Below are 20,787 nucleotides of genomic sequence, written 5' to 3'. Positions count from 1 at the left end.
TAATTAATTTATTATTATTAATTATTATTAATAGTATGGTGTGTATGTATGTGTGTTTATATTCATCCATTTATTTATCTCCATCAGAACCACAAATTAATTCAATAAATAAATTTGTTAATGAATAAGGGAATAATAATAATGACAATAATAATAGTGACAGCAACAATAGAAACGTGTACATACAATGAAAACAATAACACAACAATAATAGTGGTATACAGCAATAGTGGTGGTATGATTGCAATTATTGTAATAAAGTTTAGATAATGTCGTGTGCGTGTGTGTCTTTGTAGGAATGGGGGTGTGTATAGGAATGTGCGTGGCATTCTCATCATTACTATGTTAATGGTGTTATAATAGTCTAATGGTGGAGTTTATGTTGTTGATATTGATGACTGATTGAAAACAATATCAAAGTGGTTTATGAATGGTGTCCAGGTTTCCATGAAAGACGGTAAGTCATCCTCAAAGTATGCTGTCATTTGAGAGGTTGAAATGTGATGGATGAGAGAGTTAGACCAGTGTTTGATGTTTATAGAGTGTTTTGATTTGTTCTTGGCAATAGTTAGAGATGTCAACAAACTGTTTTTATATTTAGGTGGTATGGTGAAAGTTGAAATAATGCCAAGTAAACATAGAGATGGGGAGGGAGGAATTCTGCAGCTCAGGATGTCTGTGAGTTTGTGTGTAACTGTGTTCCAAAAACCCTGAACTGGTGAACATTCCCAGAGTGCATGTAAATAAGTGTCTGTGACTCCCATGGTGCATTGTGAACAGGTGTCTGTGTCTGTTAGTCCCATTTTGAATTTCTTGTATTGGGTGATGTGTGTCCTGTGGATAACTTTGTATTGGATAAGTTGTAGATTAGTGTTGGATGTCATTGAGAATGTATTTTTGCAAATTTCTGTCCAGAGTTCGTATGTAGATGGTGTATCTATATCTGTGTTCCATTTGAGTTGTGGTGCATGTATTATATTGTCTGAATGGATAAGTTTGTATAGTTTGGAAATGAGTTTCTTTGGTTTCTTGATATTCTTTATGTTTTCTAATAGTTGAGGAGGATCCAGGGTATTATTAGTTATATTAATCTTGCTTTGGATAATGGATTTGATTTGTAAATATTGAAAGCAATTATTGTTGTTGATTTCGAACTGTTCCATAAGTTGTCTAAATGTTATGAATTTATTGTTGTGGAATAAGTGGTGAAGGTGAGTGATGCCTTTTTGTTCCCATGTGCAATAGTGAAGTGGGGTACTATTCATGTGAAAGTCAGGGTTGTGCCAGATGGGGGTGTATTTACAAGGTACAATTACAATTGGTTAATTTTAAAGCTTTCCACCAGGCTGTCAGAGTTGTTGAAATGACTGTGTTCTTGAAGCAGTTATGTTTTTTGAGAGTAGTATTCATTGAGGGTATGTCTGCCAAAGAAAGATTTTTGAAGTATGACTGTTCCAAAGAAATCCATGTGCTATTATTGTATGTTTGTCCTGTCCACTTAACTAGATATTGTAGTTGATTTGCCAAGTGATAGTGGATGAAATTTGGTGCTTCGAGGCCACCTTGTGCTTTGTTTTTTTGTAATGTTGAGAGTTTGATTTTTGCTTTTTTGTTCTTCCAATAAAAGTATATCATTAATGAGTCTAGTGTCTGAAACCATTTGTCCGGAGGTGTAGCTGGGATGTTCGCAAATAGGTAGTTCAATTTGGGGAGGATTTTCATTTTTACTGATGCTATTCGTCCTATTAGTGAAAGTGGTAAATTTGCCCATCATCCAAGGTCATCTTCTATTGTTTTAAGCAGAGGGTTATGATTAAGTGAGAACAACTCTGACAGCCTGGGGGAAATGTTAATGGCTAAATACTTAATGTTACCTGTGTGCATACCAGGGAATGAATCCTGAGCTGCAGAACTTCCTCTTTCATCTGAGAGAGGGAGTATTGTTGATTTGTTTCAGTTGATAGTGTAATCTGATATGGATGAGAATGTATTTATAATTTTGAAAGTTCCGTGTAATGATTGCTGTGGTGTTTGTAGGTACAGTAGAATATCATCTGCATATAGGTTGACTTGTTACATGGCTCATAAAAATCACACATACTGCTATAATTTAGTACACAAAATATATAGCATTTAATGAAATTAGAAACATTTGAAAATGTGTAGTAATCTGTAATGTCTGTAAGTGTTTTACAGAAACCACAAGAAATGTTGCCTTGGAACACCATAAAGACAGAAATACTTCTAATATACTCTTGCTATAATTATATCTTTAGTTTTGTGATGTATAATTTTATAATTTTCTGTTGCCATTTTCCAATATATCCTGTTTTTAAAAATACAAAAAAGCACTTGGTGGTTGCTTATGGTTTTGAACACTGTAAACAAGTAATTTTAAACCTCTCCTAGCCTTAAATGTCCATTTCATTTGTATGAGTGGCTTCACTTCTCAATCTCATTCATTGTGAGTTACAAAATTGAGCCTTGTATCGACTCTCATTCATCATCCATACAATTCTTGCAGTCCATTTATCTCGCCACTGTGTAGTTCAGTAGGTGGCGTCCACAGCATTGATGTTGCTGTCCAGCTGATGCCTGAAGGACAGCCTGGCCTTGGTGGAGAAATATATTTGGGACCCTCTTGACAGACTTCCATCATTGTCACTGCCACAGGATGTTGTGGAGGACAGGCGTGGCTTCATCTCTTCTATAGGAACTGTAGAAGAAATTATTTAATTAACTCACCATACCTCTGAAATTTTACGTGTTTTTTGCAATTTCATAAATAATTTTGTAAGTTAATAAAAACATGAAGGTCTATGAAATAAGCAGTTTGTTGCTTGTACCTGACGCTTGGGGGCACTGTCTACTCTTGCAGCGCTCCTTGCATCGCCTGTAGAAGGGGAAGCACTGCAACATTTTCACACCCATGGCTGGAAAGTCTGCAATAAAGAAGACACAGTAAATATTTAGTCTTTTTGCATTATATTGCCAATTGCTTTTTCTCTGTTACATTTTAATTGAGATGATCGTACGCACTGTATCTCTGTAAAATGATAGTACAGAATAGTGGCCTAGCCGGTAATAACAGCTACAGTAGTCCAGTCTTAGGAGAGGACGTCAATAGGCGAAGGTACAAACCAAATAGATGCCTGTATAATTTGTTCCATTGCCTGAAAACTGCAAAACTTCATAGAGGGTCCAAAACTCCACATTAGGTATAAGTCAAAACCCACAAAGATCTACTAAAAAGTTTGCTCAAGATCTGACAAGCAGTCTGGTAAAGGCTATCCTATAAGAATCTAGTAATATTTCTTTCTTTGCCTTGCTCTCATTTTGCACTGGGTTTTACACCTTTGCACTTAAGTCAACATTCTACATGTTCGGGCTATAGGAAATTCAATTTACTTTTTAAAGCCCAAAATCACAGCAGCAGTGGCCTCACAGGGCTTCACAAAACTGTAGATTTAACCAATAAAACCAATTACAAAAACAGAAAAATATAGTAAATCCCACTTGTTATTCAGTCACATTGTGTATTCTCTGTTTACATATATACTTTCTCATTGAGATAAGATGAACTACTAGTTTGAAACTGTATTTAAGTTGTATTTAAACAGGTTAAAAGTGGGTCAGGTAGAATTAGGGCACAGACCTCATGTCTCCCCTTACATGTTTGAACATTAGCAGCTGAGTATACAAGGTAATCAAAGAAATTAATCATCATTGCACAATCAAACATTTTGTACAACATTCAATACAAAAAATGTAATGGGAGCTGGGAATGGGAGTAGTGGAATGGGAGTAGTTACAGTGCAAGTGAAGTTGAATCACTGGTTTGTTGCAAAGTGGGTTGGATAGTTTATATTGCTTTGAATCTGGAGCTCTCATTCCAATCTGTATCACAAATTATAATTTTCTCTAAAAATATAAAGTGCCAACCCGCTAAGCCCTATTGTTCATTAATCTCAGGAGGAGAGGGACTTAGGTCTCTCATAAGAGCAGTGTTTTGGCCCCCTCCCCCCTGCGTCCCTCTGACTTTTAGAATGCCTCCAGTGTGGCTGGCAGTTTCAGGGGGATGTGACAGTTAACACAGAGACAGTCCAGAATGTATCGAGTTGCAGATGAAAAATGCTTGTCAAGTTAACACCCTTTCACCTTTCAAAACCTCTTGTGAATCTTGGAAAAGTAACAATTCAATGTAGTTTTAGCATTTTTAATATGGATGTTAAGTGAATAAAGCAGACTTTTAACCTTTTGACCTATTTTAATTCGGCCCAAGTTTTTGATAATTAAAGCATATAGTAATCGATGACAGAAGCTTATATATATATATTTGCTCACCAATGATTGACAATGGTTTATCACATACCTGGATTTGAATATATTACCCTTAAAAAAAAAAGTATTGTTCACCCCTGGAATAAGGGGTCACCTATTTTTGACAGGTATCGATGGAGAAACTTGTATTCAAATTAAAACATTGATTTTGGTAATAGAATGTTCCATCAGGAAGGCATCTGGTGTAAAATCTAAGACAACTCTATGTGCTAATTAGTGTTCACGAGAGAATAATATCTATGTGGTAAGAACGGGAGGTTTCATAATACAGTGCGCTGGTAAATAAAGACAGGCCTGGTCAGTGGAGAGGAATTTCAGGCCCTGATGATGTTTGGCTCTGGGGGTCTGTGTGTAGAGAGAAAAACAACCTCACAAGGGCGGACTGGAGCACACTTAAGCCTAAACTATGTGGACATACAATTGTCACAGCTAGGCCTGTCATGCTGATTACTATATTGACTTCAATAAATGATAGATGGAATAATCATTTTGGAAAGTCAGTATTTATTGTGGGTGATTTTTTTTTGTGTTAGTGGGGTTTTTCTTTAAGGTTTAAGCTTTGGAGGGTTGGTTGAATAAATAATTTATTCTCATTCTAGATGCACTAACTAACTACAAAAGTGTTTCATTTTGCTATTTCTTTATTATTGAGTTTATGTTTGGGGAAATACAATATAAGATATGTGTAAAGTGTATTTCCTAAACTTTACACATATCTTATATTGAAAAATAGGTGCTTTCTAGTTTAAGCTTGTGCCTTACCCTAGGGGAAAAGTATGGGTTTCAATAATGCTGTTCAACTTGTTATGTTGAGGTCAACTGAGGGAATGTCAGATGTTGATCATTAAAAACTGGGGCATGGATCATTATACATAATATAACAATGTTGCTACACAATTGATAATATATTGCATATGGTAATCTGCCATACATCTCCCTTTAATATCACAACACTGTACAATCTTACCTTGGATTGTCAATGTAATTTGAATTGGCAGATCCAGGTTGGGTCCCTATATGTTTAAACTATGCCATGATGTACATTTTGACCTTTTTAAACCCTCAGCATAGCTTGAGTCTTATCAGCTATGCAAACAGTGTCACAGGGCAGCAGAATACATATACTTTACTTGTAACACGATAGCTATCTACAGAGCCAGTGCTGCCTCTTAACTACCCCTTTCCTGTCTCCCAAAGGTGGGCTTCATGCAACAGGAGCTGAGCGGGTGTCTCTGCCCTCCACACAAAGCCCCACACAAGGCTGCCAGCCTGGATGACGCACACACGTTGAGCTTACTGAGAGCCAGAAATTTTGCCACAAGTGAGATCATATTTGCACAGTTTTAGCAGACTTTTCCTTGCAAACTCTTCACTCTGCTGACCGTAACTCAAAACTCAATCCATTTCTGGTTTTGTAGTTCTGAAAATATGTTTGATTACTGTTTATTGTGCAAGATAGTACTTAAACTTTTACTTTACTTTTACTTTTAAATTGACATGAGTGCATTCAAATGTATCATTTTCATAGATAGTTTTCAGATTTACACTGTATACAGACACATTCAATAAATAAAATACATTTTTAGAACTAGATGGTTAATCAATTATATTAAAAACATAACACGGGCCATTGTCTGTTAAGTCTATGTTGCTAATATAATTCAAGCCAAATATTATTCCAACCTTTATAACTATTATGCAGTCAAGATTTTGTGAACGGCAACATCTCATGAAAATAGTTTATAAGTTAATAAGTTAATAGGTTTTAAATTAACCTTATCTTTAGGGGAACAACAATTCAAAACAGTAACGTACATTTACATTAAGCTGTAAGTATTCTAGTAATATGACAAAATGTTGTGTTATGTTCATAATGGAAATCTTCAGACAGGCTAATCTGAGCTTTTCATTTTGAGCCACACCAATATCTTATCTCACCATCTACTAGAATAAACATGGTCATAAACTAACAAGAATTGTAAAATGCGCCAAGATGTCTGGAAGTTAGACAGTTTCACTAAACTGGCATGGTTTTAAACCACTGAAGTGTTGGGAATAAAGGTTGATAAGACAGTAGCGCTACCCTTTCAACAGCATACCAGAAAACTCTTATCCTTATCTATCATGTCCCCTCCCCATGTGACACACCCCCTGTTCCAAATCTAAAATCTTTACAATTCTTTATCTATCATGCTTAATTTAATATTCAATTTTATTTAGACATTACATACCTGTTAAATGTAATTGTAGACTAGGCACCAGTACCAGATTTGTTTTTTGTTGTTTGTCAATGTCCCAGATGGCTATTCACTCTCATTTCCTTCTTCCAGGTTCAGAATTTGCTCAAGTTTGGATGTCTAATATCAGCTCCTCTTGCCTGTGTTGTTCACAAAAGTGAGTTAGTCCTTATTGGCAACAATCAAATGGAAAGGTTTATGTGTGTGACACGGAGTGAGCGGATTTTAAATAGCTAATCCCTGGAGCATGGTGAGTGGACACACCTCCTTTCTCCCTCCCTCTCTCATGCACTCAAATCATGACTCCCCCCTTGTAGTCTGTTTTGCCTTTATGACAGCTACTTTTTGTGTAAAGTCAAAACATTGCATAGTGCTATAAATATCCACATTTTCCTTGAATTCACAACTAGAAGAACATCCTTTAGTCATTCTTTAGTGTTGTCATGAAACAAAAAATTCAAACTTGATTTAAAAATTAAAAACTCTCTTTCTTTAGACAGTAGAATGTGATTTTCATCATTAAATCATAGTGCTTTCTTTTATATTACTGCATATTACCGTGGATACTAGTCTATGTGGTCTTATACTTCTCATACAATTCAAGAGCAGTCTAAAGCTATTCAGGAAAGGGCAATTTCTGTCCTGTTAATGTGACTTTTTTAGTATTGATATCTGCTCAAATGAGTATCAGTGGGCAATGCAAGGGCATATCTATTATATCTAAACTAGAAAAAAGAAAAAAAAGCATTGAAAACACACAATTATACAGTAATAGTGTTTAAAATGATGGCACTGCAACTTATTATTATTTACATATTAATATTAAAAAGATATGTGTTTATGAAAATTCCCTCCCTTTTTACAGTGAGAGTTTAATGGTTCAAACCAGGAAGGATCCATAAGCAGCCAATAGTTAATTTGAGCACTATGAAAAAAAATCCAAATATGGCAAATTCTCATTTTATTTCTGTATTTTGACTTGGTGTTTTGCCATGAGCAGCTACAGATCTGATAAAGGTGGTCTATTGCAGTGCAGGGATTGTTGTGGTGGAAATGTACCCGGAGTTCGAGTGAGTTGGCTGGTGAGGGATCACCCAGGAAACGCTGTGTGTCAGGAGGCACGTTTCCAAGCCTCTTAGCACTTAGCAACATCACAATTTGATAAATTAAAGGTATCATTTTTTTGCCCTCCAAAATGGACTTTTTGAGCTGAACAGGAGTATTGTGGTGAGACCTGGTAGAGCATATGTATTATGGATCCTGGAAATTACTATTGATGAAATTGCTCTTACCTATTAACTTATTTAAAGGGACCTGATTGAATAGACAACAAATGCAATGTTTTTTGTTTTAATTATCAGAAAATTATGGTGAATTGCCTTGCGTAGACATTAGAGCTAGAAGTTGAACACCATTTCTAAGTTTTTTTTCGCCAAGGCTCACAAAAGTCACAAATTGATTCTATCTCAACATCAAACTATAGACTTTCTCTTGCGCTTGGCTTTTCCCTTTATCGCCACAGCAAAAAATCTGAGAATGTAATGATATAGATTTTGACACACTTCCTGATGCAGCTAGTTTTAAATCCTTCTTGCCTCATGTCTACAAAAGTGCTTTCAAAAAATCCTTTGTGTTATCCTGACTACAACACTGCTAAAAGTGCTTTCTGCCATGCCTTCACACAGTCAAGTGGACCCTCCCTGCTGTCAACTCCAACACGCTTTCCTCTCCTTGTAAGGTGACAACTGTTTTCTGCCAGCGTGAATGAGATGCAGTGCCAATAGAACGTAAAGGAAGGATTCACTGTTATTCAATATGTGAAATCACACATCTGATTGACTGAGGCACACTCAGGTCAGGTGCCTTGTGCATTTCTATGCAGTGTGGTAATTCAATCCCAAAGTGCCACTGCTCCACTGGCCTAGAGACAGGAATAGCTGGGACAGAAATGGAAAATGATGGGTCAAACGTGTGGCACAGGGTGTATCCACTAAATACACATATATTATATGTATTTGATGGGAAAGAATCTAGGATAAAAGAACATACTTTAAGAAAAGATTTAGTATTTTTTATCATTACTGTATTTTTGTGTGTTAGGGTTGTCAAACGTATTGAAAATCAGATACTAATCAATGTTAAAACTAGTATCGAAATTAGATACTCATTTGAGCAAGTATCGATACTAAAAGTAAGACTATATAGACTAGTATCTGCACATGGACCACTGTGGCACCTACCTGAACGACTGAGGGATTACAAAGATATAAGGCCACACGGGAATATACAAGAAAGTACTATAATTTATATAATGTTAAAAATCATAATACAGTGTTTAAAGAAAGAGTGTTTTTAATTATCATTGTAGTTTCGGAATCGGTATTGAATATCAGTTTTATTCTTTAGTATCAAAATCATGTTTGAAACACCACTATGACACCACTAGTATATGTATAAGTGTATATTGTATATTGACACCTGACACCTAGTGTGTGCACATATTGCCCACCAGCATGTTTCGTTCTTGCGTCACAAAACTATGTCCCTTGTACTGTGCAGTTTGTATTTAAAAACAGCAGTAAAGCCACCCCTCAAATCCCAATCCAAGTTATTGCAGGATTCAGCCAGTCTGAGCTACTTGTGGCTCCTTCTGCCCCTCCCCCTCCTCAGAGCTCCAAATGTTCCCACAGCAGACATTGTTGATGTTTTTGTTGACATTGGCTCACTGCTTGCAGTGAATGGGACAGCACTGGTTTTGGTCACTTAAGGCTGCCTCATTTTGTACATGCCCCTTTTCATCTCCTGTCATCGAAACAATCTGGATGTTACTTAGAAGGCATTCCTGGGTGTTTATGAGAAGGTTAGATATAGGAAGTAGGAAATAGGCATATTTTGAGAATGCTCCTTCTAAGAAAAACTATGACGGAAAACGTATTATTGCTCTCATAAAATGTCTGTCCATAATAGAGCTCATAAAACTGCTCTGAGTTGGCAACACAAAAAAATACTCCTCATGCCTTTAATTCAGCAGAGATTAGCAATTCCAGATTTGACATTATCCAAATGATTCCAGTGAAGGTGTATAGACTTTAAAAACACAGTGGAGCACTTCCTGTATTACCACATGACATCACAGGAGTCTTTTCTGTTTGAGAGAAGAACAGCCTAAATATGTGTGAATGGAAACAAAACACAACTCCATGTATGTTTTTGATGAGGAAAGAACATTATAAAATAGACAGGAATTTGTGTAATATGGACCCTTTAAACCATGCATTCTTGTTTTCAGTATTGTTTAACATTGTTTATGTTTATGTTTATTTATTAAATATGGGACAGTGCACATTGATCAACATGTGTTAGTACAGCATGTAAAAGTGCCAGAGTTAGCCGTGCAGGCTAATTTTCATCCGTAGTCCCATTGGCAGGTTGATGGCAAGACAAAAAAAGGACATAGGCACAGAAAACATTCAGTCCATCACACATTAAAGATCAGTGAATAATACTGTAGACATATTAGTAAAATTAGAACATGCTAAAAGCACAGCACATACATGAACAACAATAAACATAATTCACAGTCACTCAACAAGACATAGACATTTGCTGTGATGCAAAAACACATACAGATTAGTTATGTTCACATGTCTGATTGTCCAGAAGCCACCACTTCACAAATCTACTAAAACTATGGATAGAAGTCATATTCCTTATTTCTGTGGGGACCAGATTCCAGGAATGAGCGGCGCGAACTGAAAAGGCTGACTGTCCAAATGAAGTTTTTCTAAATGGAATTTTACAGTCTCCTCTGCTTGATGCTCGAGTGTTTGTGTTTAAATTCAACTGTATGAACTCTTTTAATGGGGGTGGAGCAAGACCATGAAGGGTTTTATAGACCAGAACAATGTCTGAATAAATAATTAAATGTTCCCAATTTAAAAAGTTATATTTCCCCAATATTTTACTGTGATGATAGGAGTTTGATTTTTGATCTAGTGTTTTCAGACTCTGCTTTTAGAGCCTTTCTATAGGCAGCAGTGTGCTCTTGTTTGCCTGGCTCCAGCTCGTCAAACAGTAATTTATATGAGACAGAATAGTGTCATTCAGATAGAGTTTTGAGGCCTCTGTAGTTAAATTTCCTCTAATGTGTTTGAAGTTGACCAAATTAAATTTTATTTTATTTCTCACATTTTTTATATGCTTTTTAAATGATAATTGAGAGTCCATTGTGACACCTAAATACTTATATTCTTGTACCACTTGTAGGGCTTGCCCATCCACCATAACTACTGGATCCCTCTCTCTATTTGCAGATTTAGAGAAAAACATACACATAGTTTTAGTGACATTGAGATGTAGACATGAGTTTTTTAACCAATCACAGACTGTCACCATTGTGGATGATAGGGTCTCTGCAGCCTGGTGTTTTGTTTTTTGCACAGACATACACTATGGTATCATCAGCGTATAATTGACATGAGGCTGTAGAGCATGCATCAGGCAAATCGTTAATAAATAGACTAAATAATAGAGGGCTGAGGGTGGAGCCCTGGGGCACACCTACAGATTTAGAGAGTACATCGGAGATTTTATCATTGACTCGAACACATTGTTTTCGGTTTTCCAAATATGATTCCACCCACTGTAAGACTTTTGGTGCAAAGTAAAATTTTGATAATTTGGCAATCAAGATATCTGTATTAACAGTATCAAAGGCTCTTCTCAGGTCAAGGTAGACGGCCCCAACCACCCCCCCCTGTCTAATTTTGCCTTAATGTTTTCTATAAGATAAATGTTTGCTGTATCGGTGGAGTGGAATTTCCGGAATCCAAATTGCATTGGGTGCAGTGTGAATGGTGAAGAGTTCAAATGTGATATAATTTGTTCAGAAATACATTTTTCTAATACTTTTGAGATTGCTGGTAGAATACTTATGGGTCGATAATTACTTATGTCCATTTGATCACCTGATTTGAAGATGGGTGTGATTACAGCCGTTTTCCAGGCATTGGGAAACACTCCTTCACTAATTGACCAGTTTACAATCTTGCATATGGATGGAATTAATGACACCTTATTAGATTTTAGAAACATTGTATCAATATTAAAAATGTCCTTTGCCTTTGATGGTTTCATGAATTGTTTCTACCTCTGACTGTGTCACTTCAGTGAATGTCAGTAAAGGAAATAGAAACAGAAAAACGCCCTTCGAGACAGCTGTTGTTGTGATTTTGGGCGTTACAAAAATAAATGAATTGAAAATAAATGAACTGAATTGAATTGAAAAAAAGAAAATAAGCAGCCCTCATGTCATATTTTGACCACCTGCTCTCTCTGCACTGTGACTAAGCATTTGTGTGTTGCAGTTTAGCTTAATCCTCTCATATTGTGGTTGGTGTAATTACATGCTGGTGGACTTGCACACAGCTGACTTATCACTTTGGTCTGTCTGAGGTGAAACGCCTGTTTATCCTTCGGGTGCCAGAAGGATTTTTGCATGACACTGCATTTGTGGATAAAATACAGTCCTATAAAATATACTGATGCAAAAATTATTCAAATCAGATTAACAAAATAAGTGCATATAAAAATGTAAGATAAACTCAAAATAATTCAAAACCGTTTCAGGAAACTTCATCAAGATCTCATTGCGAGAAGGCCAAAGGTTTGCAGCGCTTTTGACAAAGCAAAGGGCGGCTACATTGAGCATTAGACTATAAACTATTAAAAATATTTAGTTGAGTTATTCTGTATGTATATAAAATGTAGAAAGTAGTAAATATAAAGAAAAAAAAACATTGAGTGTGTCCAAACTGGTTGTGTAGCTGCACATTTGAAAGAAAAATTAAATAAATATATATGACTTTGTTTTCGTAACAACTTCTGAAGAACTTCATCCAGTTTGTTCCAGCCACTGCTCCAGTTCATACTGGTCTGTGTTTCTCCATCTGCTTTCTTCATGTTAAGTCAAGCCTAAAAAGGGGGCCAAAGAGGGAGCGGGCTATAATTTTGGACAGAGCAATGGTAGTCTATTCTACAACTCCTGTATTGCCACAAAAGCTTAATAGTTCACTCTGAATTCTTCCACAGCAGCTATAGTTTGCATGAGAAAAGCCCCTAGTTGCTTTGCCACTCCAGCTTACAAGCAGTCAGTACCAAAAGACTACAATAGTGGGTTGAATTGGCACTACGTGCAGATAATGTAGTTGTCGAGGTGCCTGGTCAGTCAAATGTTCAGGTGTAAAATGACCTTATGTAAACTGTGCAATGGCAAAATGTTTCTGTAATTTCCAGAAACATTTTTTATGCAATTTAAAATAAGAACATTTCCCTGAGTATCATCTCATTATAAATAAATTATCATAGTTCAAGCATTTTTACCACGCCCCATTGTTAAGCAGTCGTATTGGGTCTATATTTAACACATGGCAGCCTTGCAGTAGTACTCCTTTAATTCGAAAGTTAGGTAACAATTACCACAAATGCGCTCCCTGGTAACAAAAGATTACTGGCTTAACCCGAACCCAATGTTGGACTAGTTTGACCTGTTCCCTGTCTGAGCAGCTGCAGTGAGCACATATCATCCACAGGGGGCGTGCTGGCTTTTAGACCTTGTCTCCGCAGTCAGCACACTTCAATCCTGTTAGGTCTGGACTGTCTGTCTGGCTCCTTTAGCCCAGTCTGAGGTCAGTGATTGACAGCGTTACTCACTGTTCCCTAAAGGATAATCGGGGTTAGTGAATGACACCACAGAGAGGGAAGTAATTATGTTCTAAAGCTTGTCTATGTCAAATAACAAAATATGCAAATAAAAAGGAACAAAATCTTTTAATATTGTAAATCTTGATGCTATAATTAAGTACAAGTACATTTCAGTCTAAAAACAAGCCAAGATAAACAATTAAACAAACGAGGCTTTGGTAGCTAGCAATTATGTCTGATCCATACTTCCATGATCTAATCTAAAGAGATGTTTGAATGGTTGTGGACAGAATGCAAGGTGATTTCAAATAATTTCAGAGAGTTAATACTGTACTCACAGAACAGAACATTTTTACTTTGCTATGATTGATGATGCATTGGTACTGCTTAAAAAAGATACATAGAAGATGCAATAGTTTTTTTTTTAGTTAATTTACACTCATTTAACAGCTGAATAGGAGGATGGAGAGTGAGTTTCACAGTTTTTCTCATGTAAAATCCTCCACAAAATCAAATATACATTCATTGTCAAGAAATGCAAATGGAATATAGCTTTGAGAGGTGATCATGTATGTTGCCATCTTGAGTTCATATTGCGCCATCTTTCTTTACAGTCCACTTTCATCCTGTAATGGAGCAAAGTCGCATGTTATTTTACGTTTTAACAGAGTAAATAGCTTACAACACTGTTAATGGATCAGCATTCTGTGAACAGGTCCTAGGCCAGGGCAAACAAGCATATGTGACAATTTTTAGCTCATCGCTATTAAATATTCACCTTATGTCACAACTGGTCCTTCAATCTACAACCTCAACAGTGCTTTTTTTCAGGCCTGGTCTGGTGCTTACGTAACATTGTCCCTCATTGTTGTTCTACAGGTTGCTCCATTGTGCCTTATATATCATGGGTTCACTCACTATAGACAGCTCAGCCATTTGGTGGAGCCCTCTAACAATTCAGTAATAACATATCTGCCCACTTCCTCGCAATTACAGTATCAACATAAGATCAAAACTTCTTCCCCTTCCTGTTTCACAAGAACAACAAATGTACTCAAATCACACTCAAAACAAGTCACTGGGAGTTGTTCAAAACCTTTCATGTGTTGATGTTGTTTAAATACTATAATAAAAGCTCATATATTATCTTTGTCCACTGGTAACTACCCCCTAAGCTGCGTCTTACCCCGGAACTTGTCTAAGTCTTTTTTTTAAATTACCCATACAGATTAATCAGGTTGCTATAGAAATGCGATAGGAAAGTGAGGAATAAGTTTGGACTTTTAGATTAAAAAATTTTGACTGGAAGTATAAATCTGTTTAAATGATTTTCTAACATTTTATATTCAAATAACTATATACTAAATTTCACCTCTTAAAAATCTGAAATCCCTGGTTGGGAAACACTGTACATAGATAATAAACCAGAAGTAAAAGTAGATTATGCTTAATGTCCTAGAGTTTAGATCCTGTCTAAAAATTGAGAATTGTTTTTTACACCCACTCAACAGCAAAGTCCATATATACATTCCATGATCGTTTTCTGATATCTTATGGTAGGAGTATTTTTTCCACAATGTAAATGAATCAGGTTTTTAACATTCACAAACTTTATATTTCAGCTTAATCAAAGGTAGGGTAGGGCAATAATTGTTACCCTCCTGATCTCTTGACCTCCTCCAGCCCCACCGCCCCTCCTACCACTTCAGCTGACTCCAACTTCTTCCCAAAGCTCAAAACTCACCAAAAGTTAATGCATCCTCACTTCTTGTTTTTGTTTGCCTTGTCCTTGTTTTATGTTAAACTATTGTAACTCATCTTTGTGTTACTGTGAAAAGCATTTGTAAAAAAAAAAAAGTATTATTACTCCTACTACTAACCTCCTTGCTGTCTCTGCAGTCCCCACAGATGCAGCCAATGCAGCCATTTACAGCCTGGATGCCACAGAGCACCATCTGTAGACCTCCCATGGTGAGCAGGATAGAGAAGAGGACCACATGCCACATCACTATGTTTTTAGGATGTGCGCATTCACTCCATAGCTCCTGGTTCACAAGGTAGCTGCCGTTTCCCCTGTAAGGGCCAAGATGTATGGCATGCAGTCTTATAAATATGGCTCAAATTCAGTCAAGTAGGTTGAGTAGTCAAAAATTATACTCAAATGCTAGATGAATATAAGCAGCCTATTGGGGCCTCTCAATCTAGTGTAGGTTAGGTGTCAGCAATCATCATAAGGATTCAATAATTGCATAATATACATAAGCAAAATGGTGAAGTGTCTTGCTTAAGAACACATCGAAGCATGCACCGGTCAGAGCTTGAATTGGACTGCCGACTGTTTATGTGGGCGAACGCTCCTATGGCCACTGAAGTCACTGTTGCTGTTCCAATCTCAATCACAGTTTAACTCAGTGAAGGAAATGCCTATGCCAAAGAAGAACAGCACTGTGGAATGGGGGAAATCTAGATTGCTAAGCGGAAGAAAAGTATTTATTTTTCCTTTTACAAAAAATCAATATGAAACAAGTAAATAGAAAATTGTCAATTACAGATAATTTTCCAAGATTTACACATATTATTATATCACATTATGTTTAAATAGTGATTGACAACGCACTGGAGATTTTTTTATTGGAAAGGCATTTACCGTAGTTTCATGATTTAAAAGCATCACAATTAATTAAATGCTTTGCTGATATTAAAAAAACACATTTATTAAAATATATATTAAAAGCTCAAGTACATTTTGTATTAAATGGAACTACACTTAGCTTTAGCTATTGTTGGTCTGTACTTCCCCCTGGTGGGTTATTGTGTGTACTGCATTTTGTTTCATTCGCGAGCTTCTGCTTTAGATATAAGACCAGAGACTTGATATTACTCACGTCCCAGTATTTTCAAAGGGGTAAACCCACTCCCCTGTAGCCACCTGACACTTTGGCCCAATAGCCAGGGCTGCTGAGGACACACTTAGACAGTAGATGGCTCCCAACACGCCAAAAACTGAGGAGAACACAGAGCTAAGCATCTGGTGGAAGAAGAAACAACTATTAACACAGGACATTGGTGTTTTATCACAGTAGTAAAAGTAGCAGTAGTATTAAGGTCTTTATTTTACATGATGTTTGAACAGAGTGAGCTGTAAAGTCCTCTATGTAACATTTGCGTGTATTTTGAGGACTGTAGTCGACTGAAGAAGTTCTTGATGATTCTTGATCCCTGAAGACATGTGCTACCAACTGATTAGTCAACTGAAAACGCGGTGTGGCAAAAGCTCTCAAAAGCAATTATGTATTTCTATTTGTGTCTAACCCAAACTGTACTCATAAGACTACAACTATAAACAACTATTTATGTGGAAAAAGGGACTAGGAAACAACCTATTCATATAAAGATAAATTAAATGTGTGAATCATGAGTTTAATCTGCATTTTTATTTACACCAAAAACAAATCTGTTTTTCAAATAATTTGTTGACTAAGACACCAGCAACCGAATAATAGACTAAACAAATCAAGGGTGACATGCCTAGTATTTTTCCATCTCTCCAAATGAGACATCAGTGAACTAAAAGCTACTATCTCTAAACTGTCTTGGTCTACTTGTAACTTAATGTCAGTTGTCCAAATCATTTAATTGTACTCACACGGCAGCGGTTCCCACAGCAACCTGTTCCGCAGCAACCCTTGCCCCCGGCTCGGATAGCAGAACAGCTGGGGCATAGCATCTGGAAAGTAGAAAGCAAACATTATTAATGATAGGGAAATCAAAACGCAGGGTTTTGAGTCTTAATGGCACTTCACTACACTTCAATGGCATTATTAGCATTATTTTTCTTTTTTGTTTCTAAAGTGTATGTTGCATCCAGTGAGGTCTTGTGTTCCTTATCTCTTATTCAAATATTTGTGATTAGCTTCATGAACAACTTCCTGGTTGCAGGTCTGAACAGTAATAAAATAATAATGAAAAGATAAGAAGACTGAACTCTGATCATGATGGTGTGACGTACAAACCAGAATAACAATTTATTAGTGCTTTGCCCAATTATTAACATATAGACATCTATCTCTAAGTGTGGATATTAGAAGCTTTTCTGTAGTTGTTCTCTTATCAGTTACCATGTTACTAAGGGAAAAGTAATTTATTTGGGTTTTAGCAAACCACAGTAGTTGGTCATAATACTTAATCTATCATTTGATAATGTATAAGCCTACAGTAAATAAAACATGTACTCCTCATCATATTATGTTATATATTTTGGAAGATGTACACTTAAAATATGTTGTAGTTTTGTTCTGTAAAGAAATTAAACCTGACAACACTGAGCACATGCATTCAGCTTAATGTGATTTTTGACAATATGCTGCATATATCTGAATATATAATTTTAATAGAAAAAGCTATAAAAATTTATTTTTTTTAAACTATCTGAAAAGTAAAACAGGAAAACAAGTAAAATATAATTGACCAAACATTTATACAACTCTTTAAATGTATATCTAATTATATACATTTTTTTTTTAAATTACGATGGTTTACTCACAAAAAGTCCACCCCCAAGGAAACCCCCCAGGAGCCAGACTTGCAGTGTGATCTGTCCGGTCTCCAGCTTCTCTCCATTGGGGAAGAATAGCAGCACATTAGAAATCATACAAATAAAGGCTGAAGGCAGAAGGATCAGTCCCACTAGACGCGCACACTTTCCTGTACAGCACATGGTGGATTCTCCTCCTCAAACTCCAAACTAAAGTCGTTGGACAAGAGGTGATCACTGAGGAACGGTGCTGATAATACAGTAGTTGAGTGGTGAGTCCGGCTGTAAATGTTCTCAAACAAAGCTTCTATCAGGAAGGTCTACATGGACAAAGGCCATATGACGGTGTGGTTAACGGCTGACGGAATTCACCATTATCTTACTAATTTATGACTTCAATAAATCAAGACTTGGAATGGAAAAAAAATTCCTGTTCCATGTTCATTTGGTCAGTGAAGGTCTAAGTCACAGAGGTAAATGCCCTTTGATTTCTACTGATAATAAGGACAGTGGCCTTTATCTCAAACAAAAGCAAATGGAAGAAAGGATTAGAGTTTTGTTTAAGTGTAAAAGTGACACATTATGGGAGACAATGCTGATGTGATGTATTGTAGTAGTGATTATCAGTAGCTCATACATCGCAGTGTGGATACTTGTCTTTGAATCTTGTAACAGGAGTGTGTAAAGAGACTCTGGAGCAGTCTGCATAGTGTAAGGCTGCAACAATTAACTGACTGATTAATCATAGTTGTATTTTAATAATACACATTCTAAAAGACCTTTAATAAAGAGAAAATGGCATTGTTAAATCAAAATGTCAAAAAATGAATAAACAATTTCAGATTTTTTTTCTATAACACTTATTATTCATAAATATTATCTAGTTAGAAGCCTTCAGTCATCATATTTCAACCTATATTTGGTTACAAATGTCTTAAAAACATAAATTTAGAATAAAATGAATAATTCGACTTATCGAAAAAAAATACTGACAAGTAAGCTACTAAAATAATTGTTGCAACCATAGTATAGTGTGAAGAGAGTCTGAAGAGGTAGAGCATTTGTCCACACATATAAGAAGAGTGGTAGAGCATTTGCCCACACATATAAACCCAAAGGGCTGTAGTTTCATCCCAGCTCAACCAATGCATCAGCTAAGGCTACTTGTCCCACCTGGTGGAAATGTAGTGTAAGTCGTTAGTGGTGGTCAGGAGGGCAGTTGGTGCAGATTGGCTGTCATGCTTTGATAGTTTACCCCAGGGCAGCTGTGGTTACAGAAATAGCCTATTTTACAACCACCAGTTGTAGAGAATTATTGAATACAAGACATTTGAAATGCCCAGAAGTGCCCAGAAAAAGCCTCATTAGCATTAGGGTGACGGCAGCTTTTGAACAGAGCAGTTTGGTTGGAGGTAGGCTACCATCAAGGCCTTCACTTTACTTCCTTTTCATGTAGTGCCATATTGATATATTTCATTGTTGGTCAAAAGTCCCAATATAGACTTAAAGCCTACTGTATCCATGCATGAAACACACTTATGGTAAGAAAAAGAAAGAAATAAAATATCTCGATGGTTCTCGCGATATGTTTGGTTTGATCGACGTGGATTCAGGACCATAGTCCTATGGTCCAGGACCATAGTCCAGCTAGAATAACGGTCGGGTCACATAAAGAGGGATGTGACGCTGGAGCTCAACCAGCCAATAACGTGAAAGTAAACAAAAGAGCCTCGCTGCTGTCAGCACGCTGTTTGTGGTCGGTGGTCCTAAACATTAGTGGTGGTTTCTACTTCCTAACACTGTCCCCACGTCTCATCTCACCCAGGATGACAGGTGAGTCTAATTTAAAGGAAATACTTTTCAGTTTGTGAATGAATGAACGCTGACCCTTTGGTGAATCCTTGGTATTCACCAAAGTTAGCTATTTACCTATCGCTGTTCCTAATTGTCGGTTTATTACAGATACAATAAAAGAGCTCGTTTTGAAGTGCCAACAGGCAAGAACTATGGCATACTGCCCATACAGCAAGTTCCCTGTTGGTGCGGCACTATTAACCGCAGATGGCGCTATAATTACAGGTAGAGATAATTGTGCCTGCAACTCGTAGGCTGTATTTACAATCTATGTTGCAACTGTTAAATGTTATATTTGAAATAAGAATAGGCTATACATTTAATTCGCTTTCAAATATCAAACAATTCTAGGCTAAGTAACGGCCTATAGAATACAAAGCATAATTTTTAATTTGACTAAATTGAATGTGTTTTAGGTTGTAATGTTGAGAACGCCTCCTTTGGCCTAACGGTGTGTGCAGAGCGGACAGCCATACAGAGAGCTGTGGCAGAAGGACACAGACACTTTACGGCTATAGCTGTGACTTGGTGACTATACTTATGACACTAATACATTGGCAATCATGATAAAAAGTGAGTGAAGTGTTTTTACCATCTTGTTGTATCAGTGATGTCGAGGACAGCTTTGTGGGGCCCTGTGGAGCATGTCGCCAGGTTCTCATGGAGGTAGCTCTAATTGACATTCTTACATTTTAACCAGTTTTGACCTCACACAGAAAGCCTCATCAGCTATTTTCATTCTCAGTTTGGATCAGAATGGGTGGTGTACTTGAGCAAACCAGATGGCTCTTATAAAGAAACTACCCTCAATGAGCTTCTACCCTATGCATTTTCTCCTGCTCACCTCGGAAAGAAATAACATTAACTATTTGTCTTGGTATGCATGTTTTGTAAATGTCACGCCATTTTTTTCCTGAAATGATATGCTTACAATAAAAGTCAGAGCAGATATAAAAATGTCTTGATTACTTTTACAGATGATACTATCCCTAATGTTTAATTTCACATAAGCATTTCCCTCTTAAAACAAAGTATTGGTTTTCTATAACATAAAAGGTGGTTTATATATTACTAGAATATTCGCGTAACATTAGTGCAACTCGTCTCATGACCAAAGGT

At 36.6% G+C, this 20,787-nt stretch overlaps 2 protein-coding genes across 2 annotated transcripts; one reads left to right on the top strand and one right to left on the bottom strand.

The window, feature by feature from the left end:
- Nucleotides 1–13,387: 13,387 nt before the first annotated feature.
- tm4sf5 (transmembrane 4 L six family member 5) lies at nt 13,388–18,215 on the bottom strand. The gene is made up of 5 exons (XM_033983990.2): nt 17,824–18,215; nt 16,927–17,007; nt 16,166–16,308; nt 15,161–15,353; nt 13,388–13,906 (listed from the first exon to the last, which is right to left on the bottom strand). Exons 1-5 carry the CDS (start codon nt 17,995–17,997, stop codon nt 13,889–13,891), a joined length of 609 nt encoding a protein of 202 aa, XP_033839881.1. The 5' UTR covers nt 17,998–18,215; the 3' UTR covers nt 13,388–13,888.
- Nucleotides 18,216–19,504: 1,289 nt separating this feature from the next.
- Nucleotides 19,505–20,527, top strand: zgc:103586. Its single transcript, XM_033983716.2, has 5 exons — nt 19,505–19,647; nt 19,777–19,893; nt 20,085–20,196; nt 20,277–20,334; nt 20,414–20,527. The coding sequence occupies exons 1-5, from the start codon at nt 19,641–19,643 to the stop codon at nt 20,525–20,527; spliced, it is 408 nt and encodes a 135-aa protein (XP_033839607.1). The 5' UTR covers nt 19,505–19,640.
- The last annotated feature ends 260 nt before the right edge of the window (nt 20,528–20,787 follow it).

Source organism: Periophthalmus magnuspinnatus, chromosome 18 (genome assembly GCF_009829125.3).
Source record: "Periophthalmus magnuspinnatus isolate fPerMag1 chromosome 18, fPerMag1.2.pri, whole genome shotgun sequence".
Classification (NCBI taxonomy): Eukaryota; Metazoa; Chordata; class Actinopteri; order Gobiiformes; family Gobiidae; genus Periophthalmus; species Periophthalmus magnuspinnatus.
The sequence above is the reverse complement of the archived record's forward strand: the minus strand, read 5'-3'. Positions and strand labels throughout refer to the sequence as shown.

Bases quoted from the DNA above. Each gene is read 5' to 3' on its own strand.
- zgc:103586 (XM_033983716.2), top strand. The intron at 19,894-20,084 runs GTAGAGATAATT...AATGTGTTTTAG, and splicing joins AGATGGCGCTATAATTACAG to GTTGTAATGTTGAGAACGCC. The intron at 20,335-20,413 runs GTAGCTCTAATT...TTTCATTCTCAG, and splicing joins GTCGCCAGGTTCTCATGGAG to TTTGGATCAGAATGGGTGGT.
- tm4sf5 (XM_033983990.2), bottom strand. From the start codon at position 17,997: ATGTGCTGTACAGGAAAGTGTGCGCGTCTAGTGGGACTGATCCTTCTG. The intron at 16,309-16,926 runs GTGAGTACAATT...TTCTTCCACCAG, and splicing joins GCTGTGGGAACCGCTGCCGT to ATGCTTAGCTCTGTGTTCTC. The intron at 15,354-16,165 runs GTGAGTAATATC...TGGCCCTTACAG, and splicing joins CCCTTTGAAAATACTGGGAC to GGGAAACGGCAGCTACCTTG.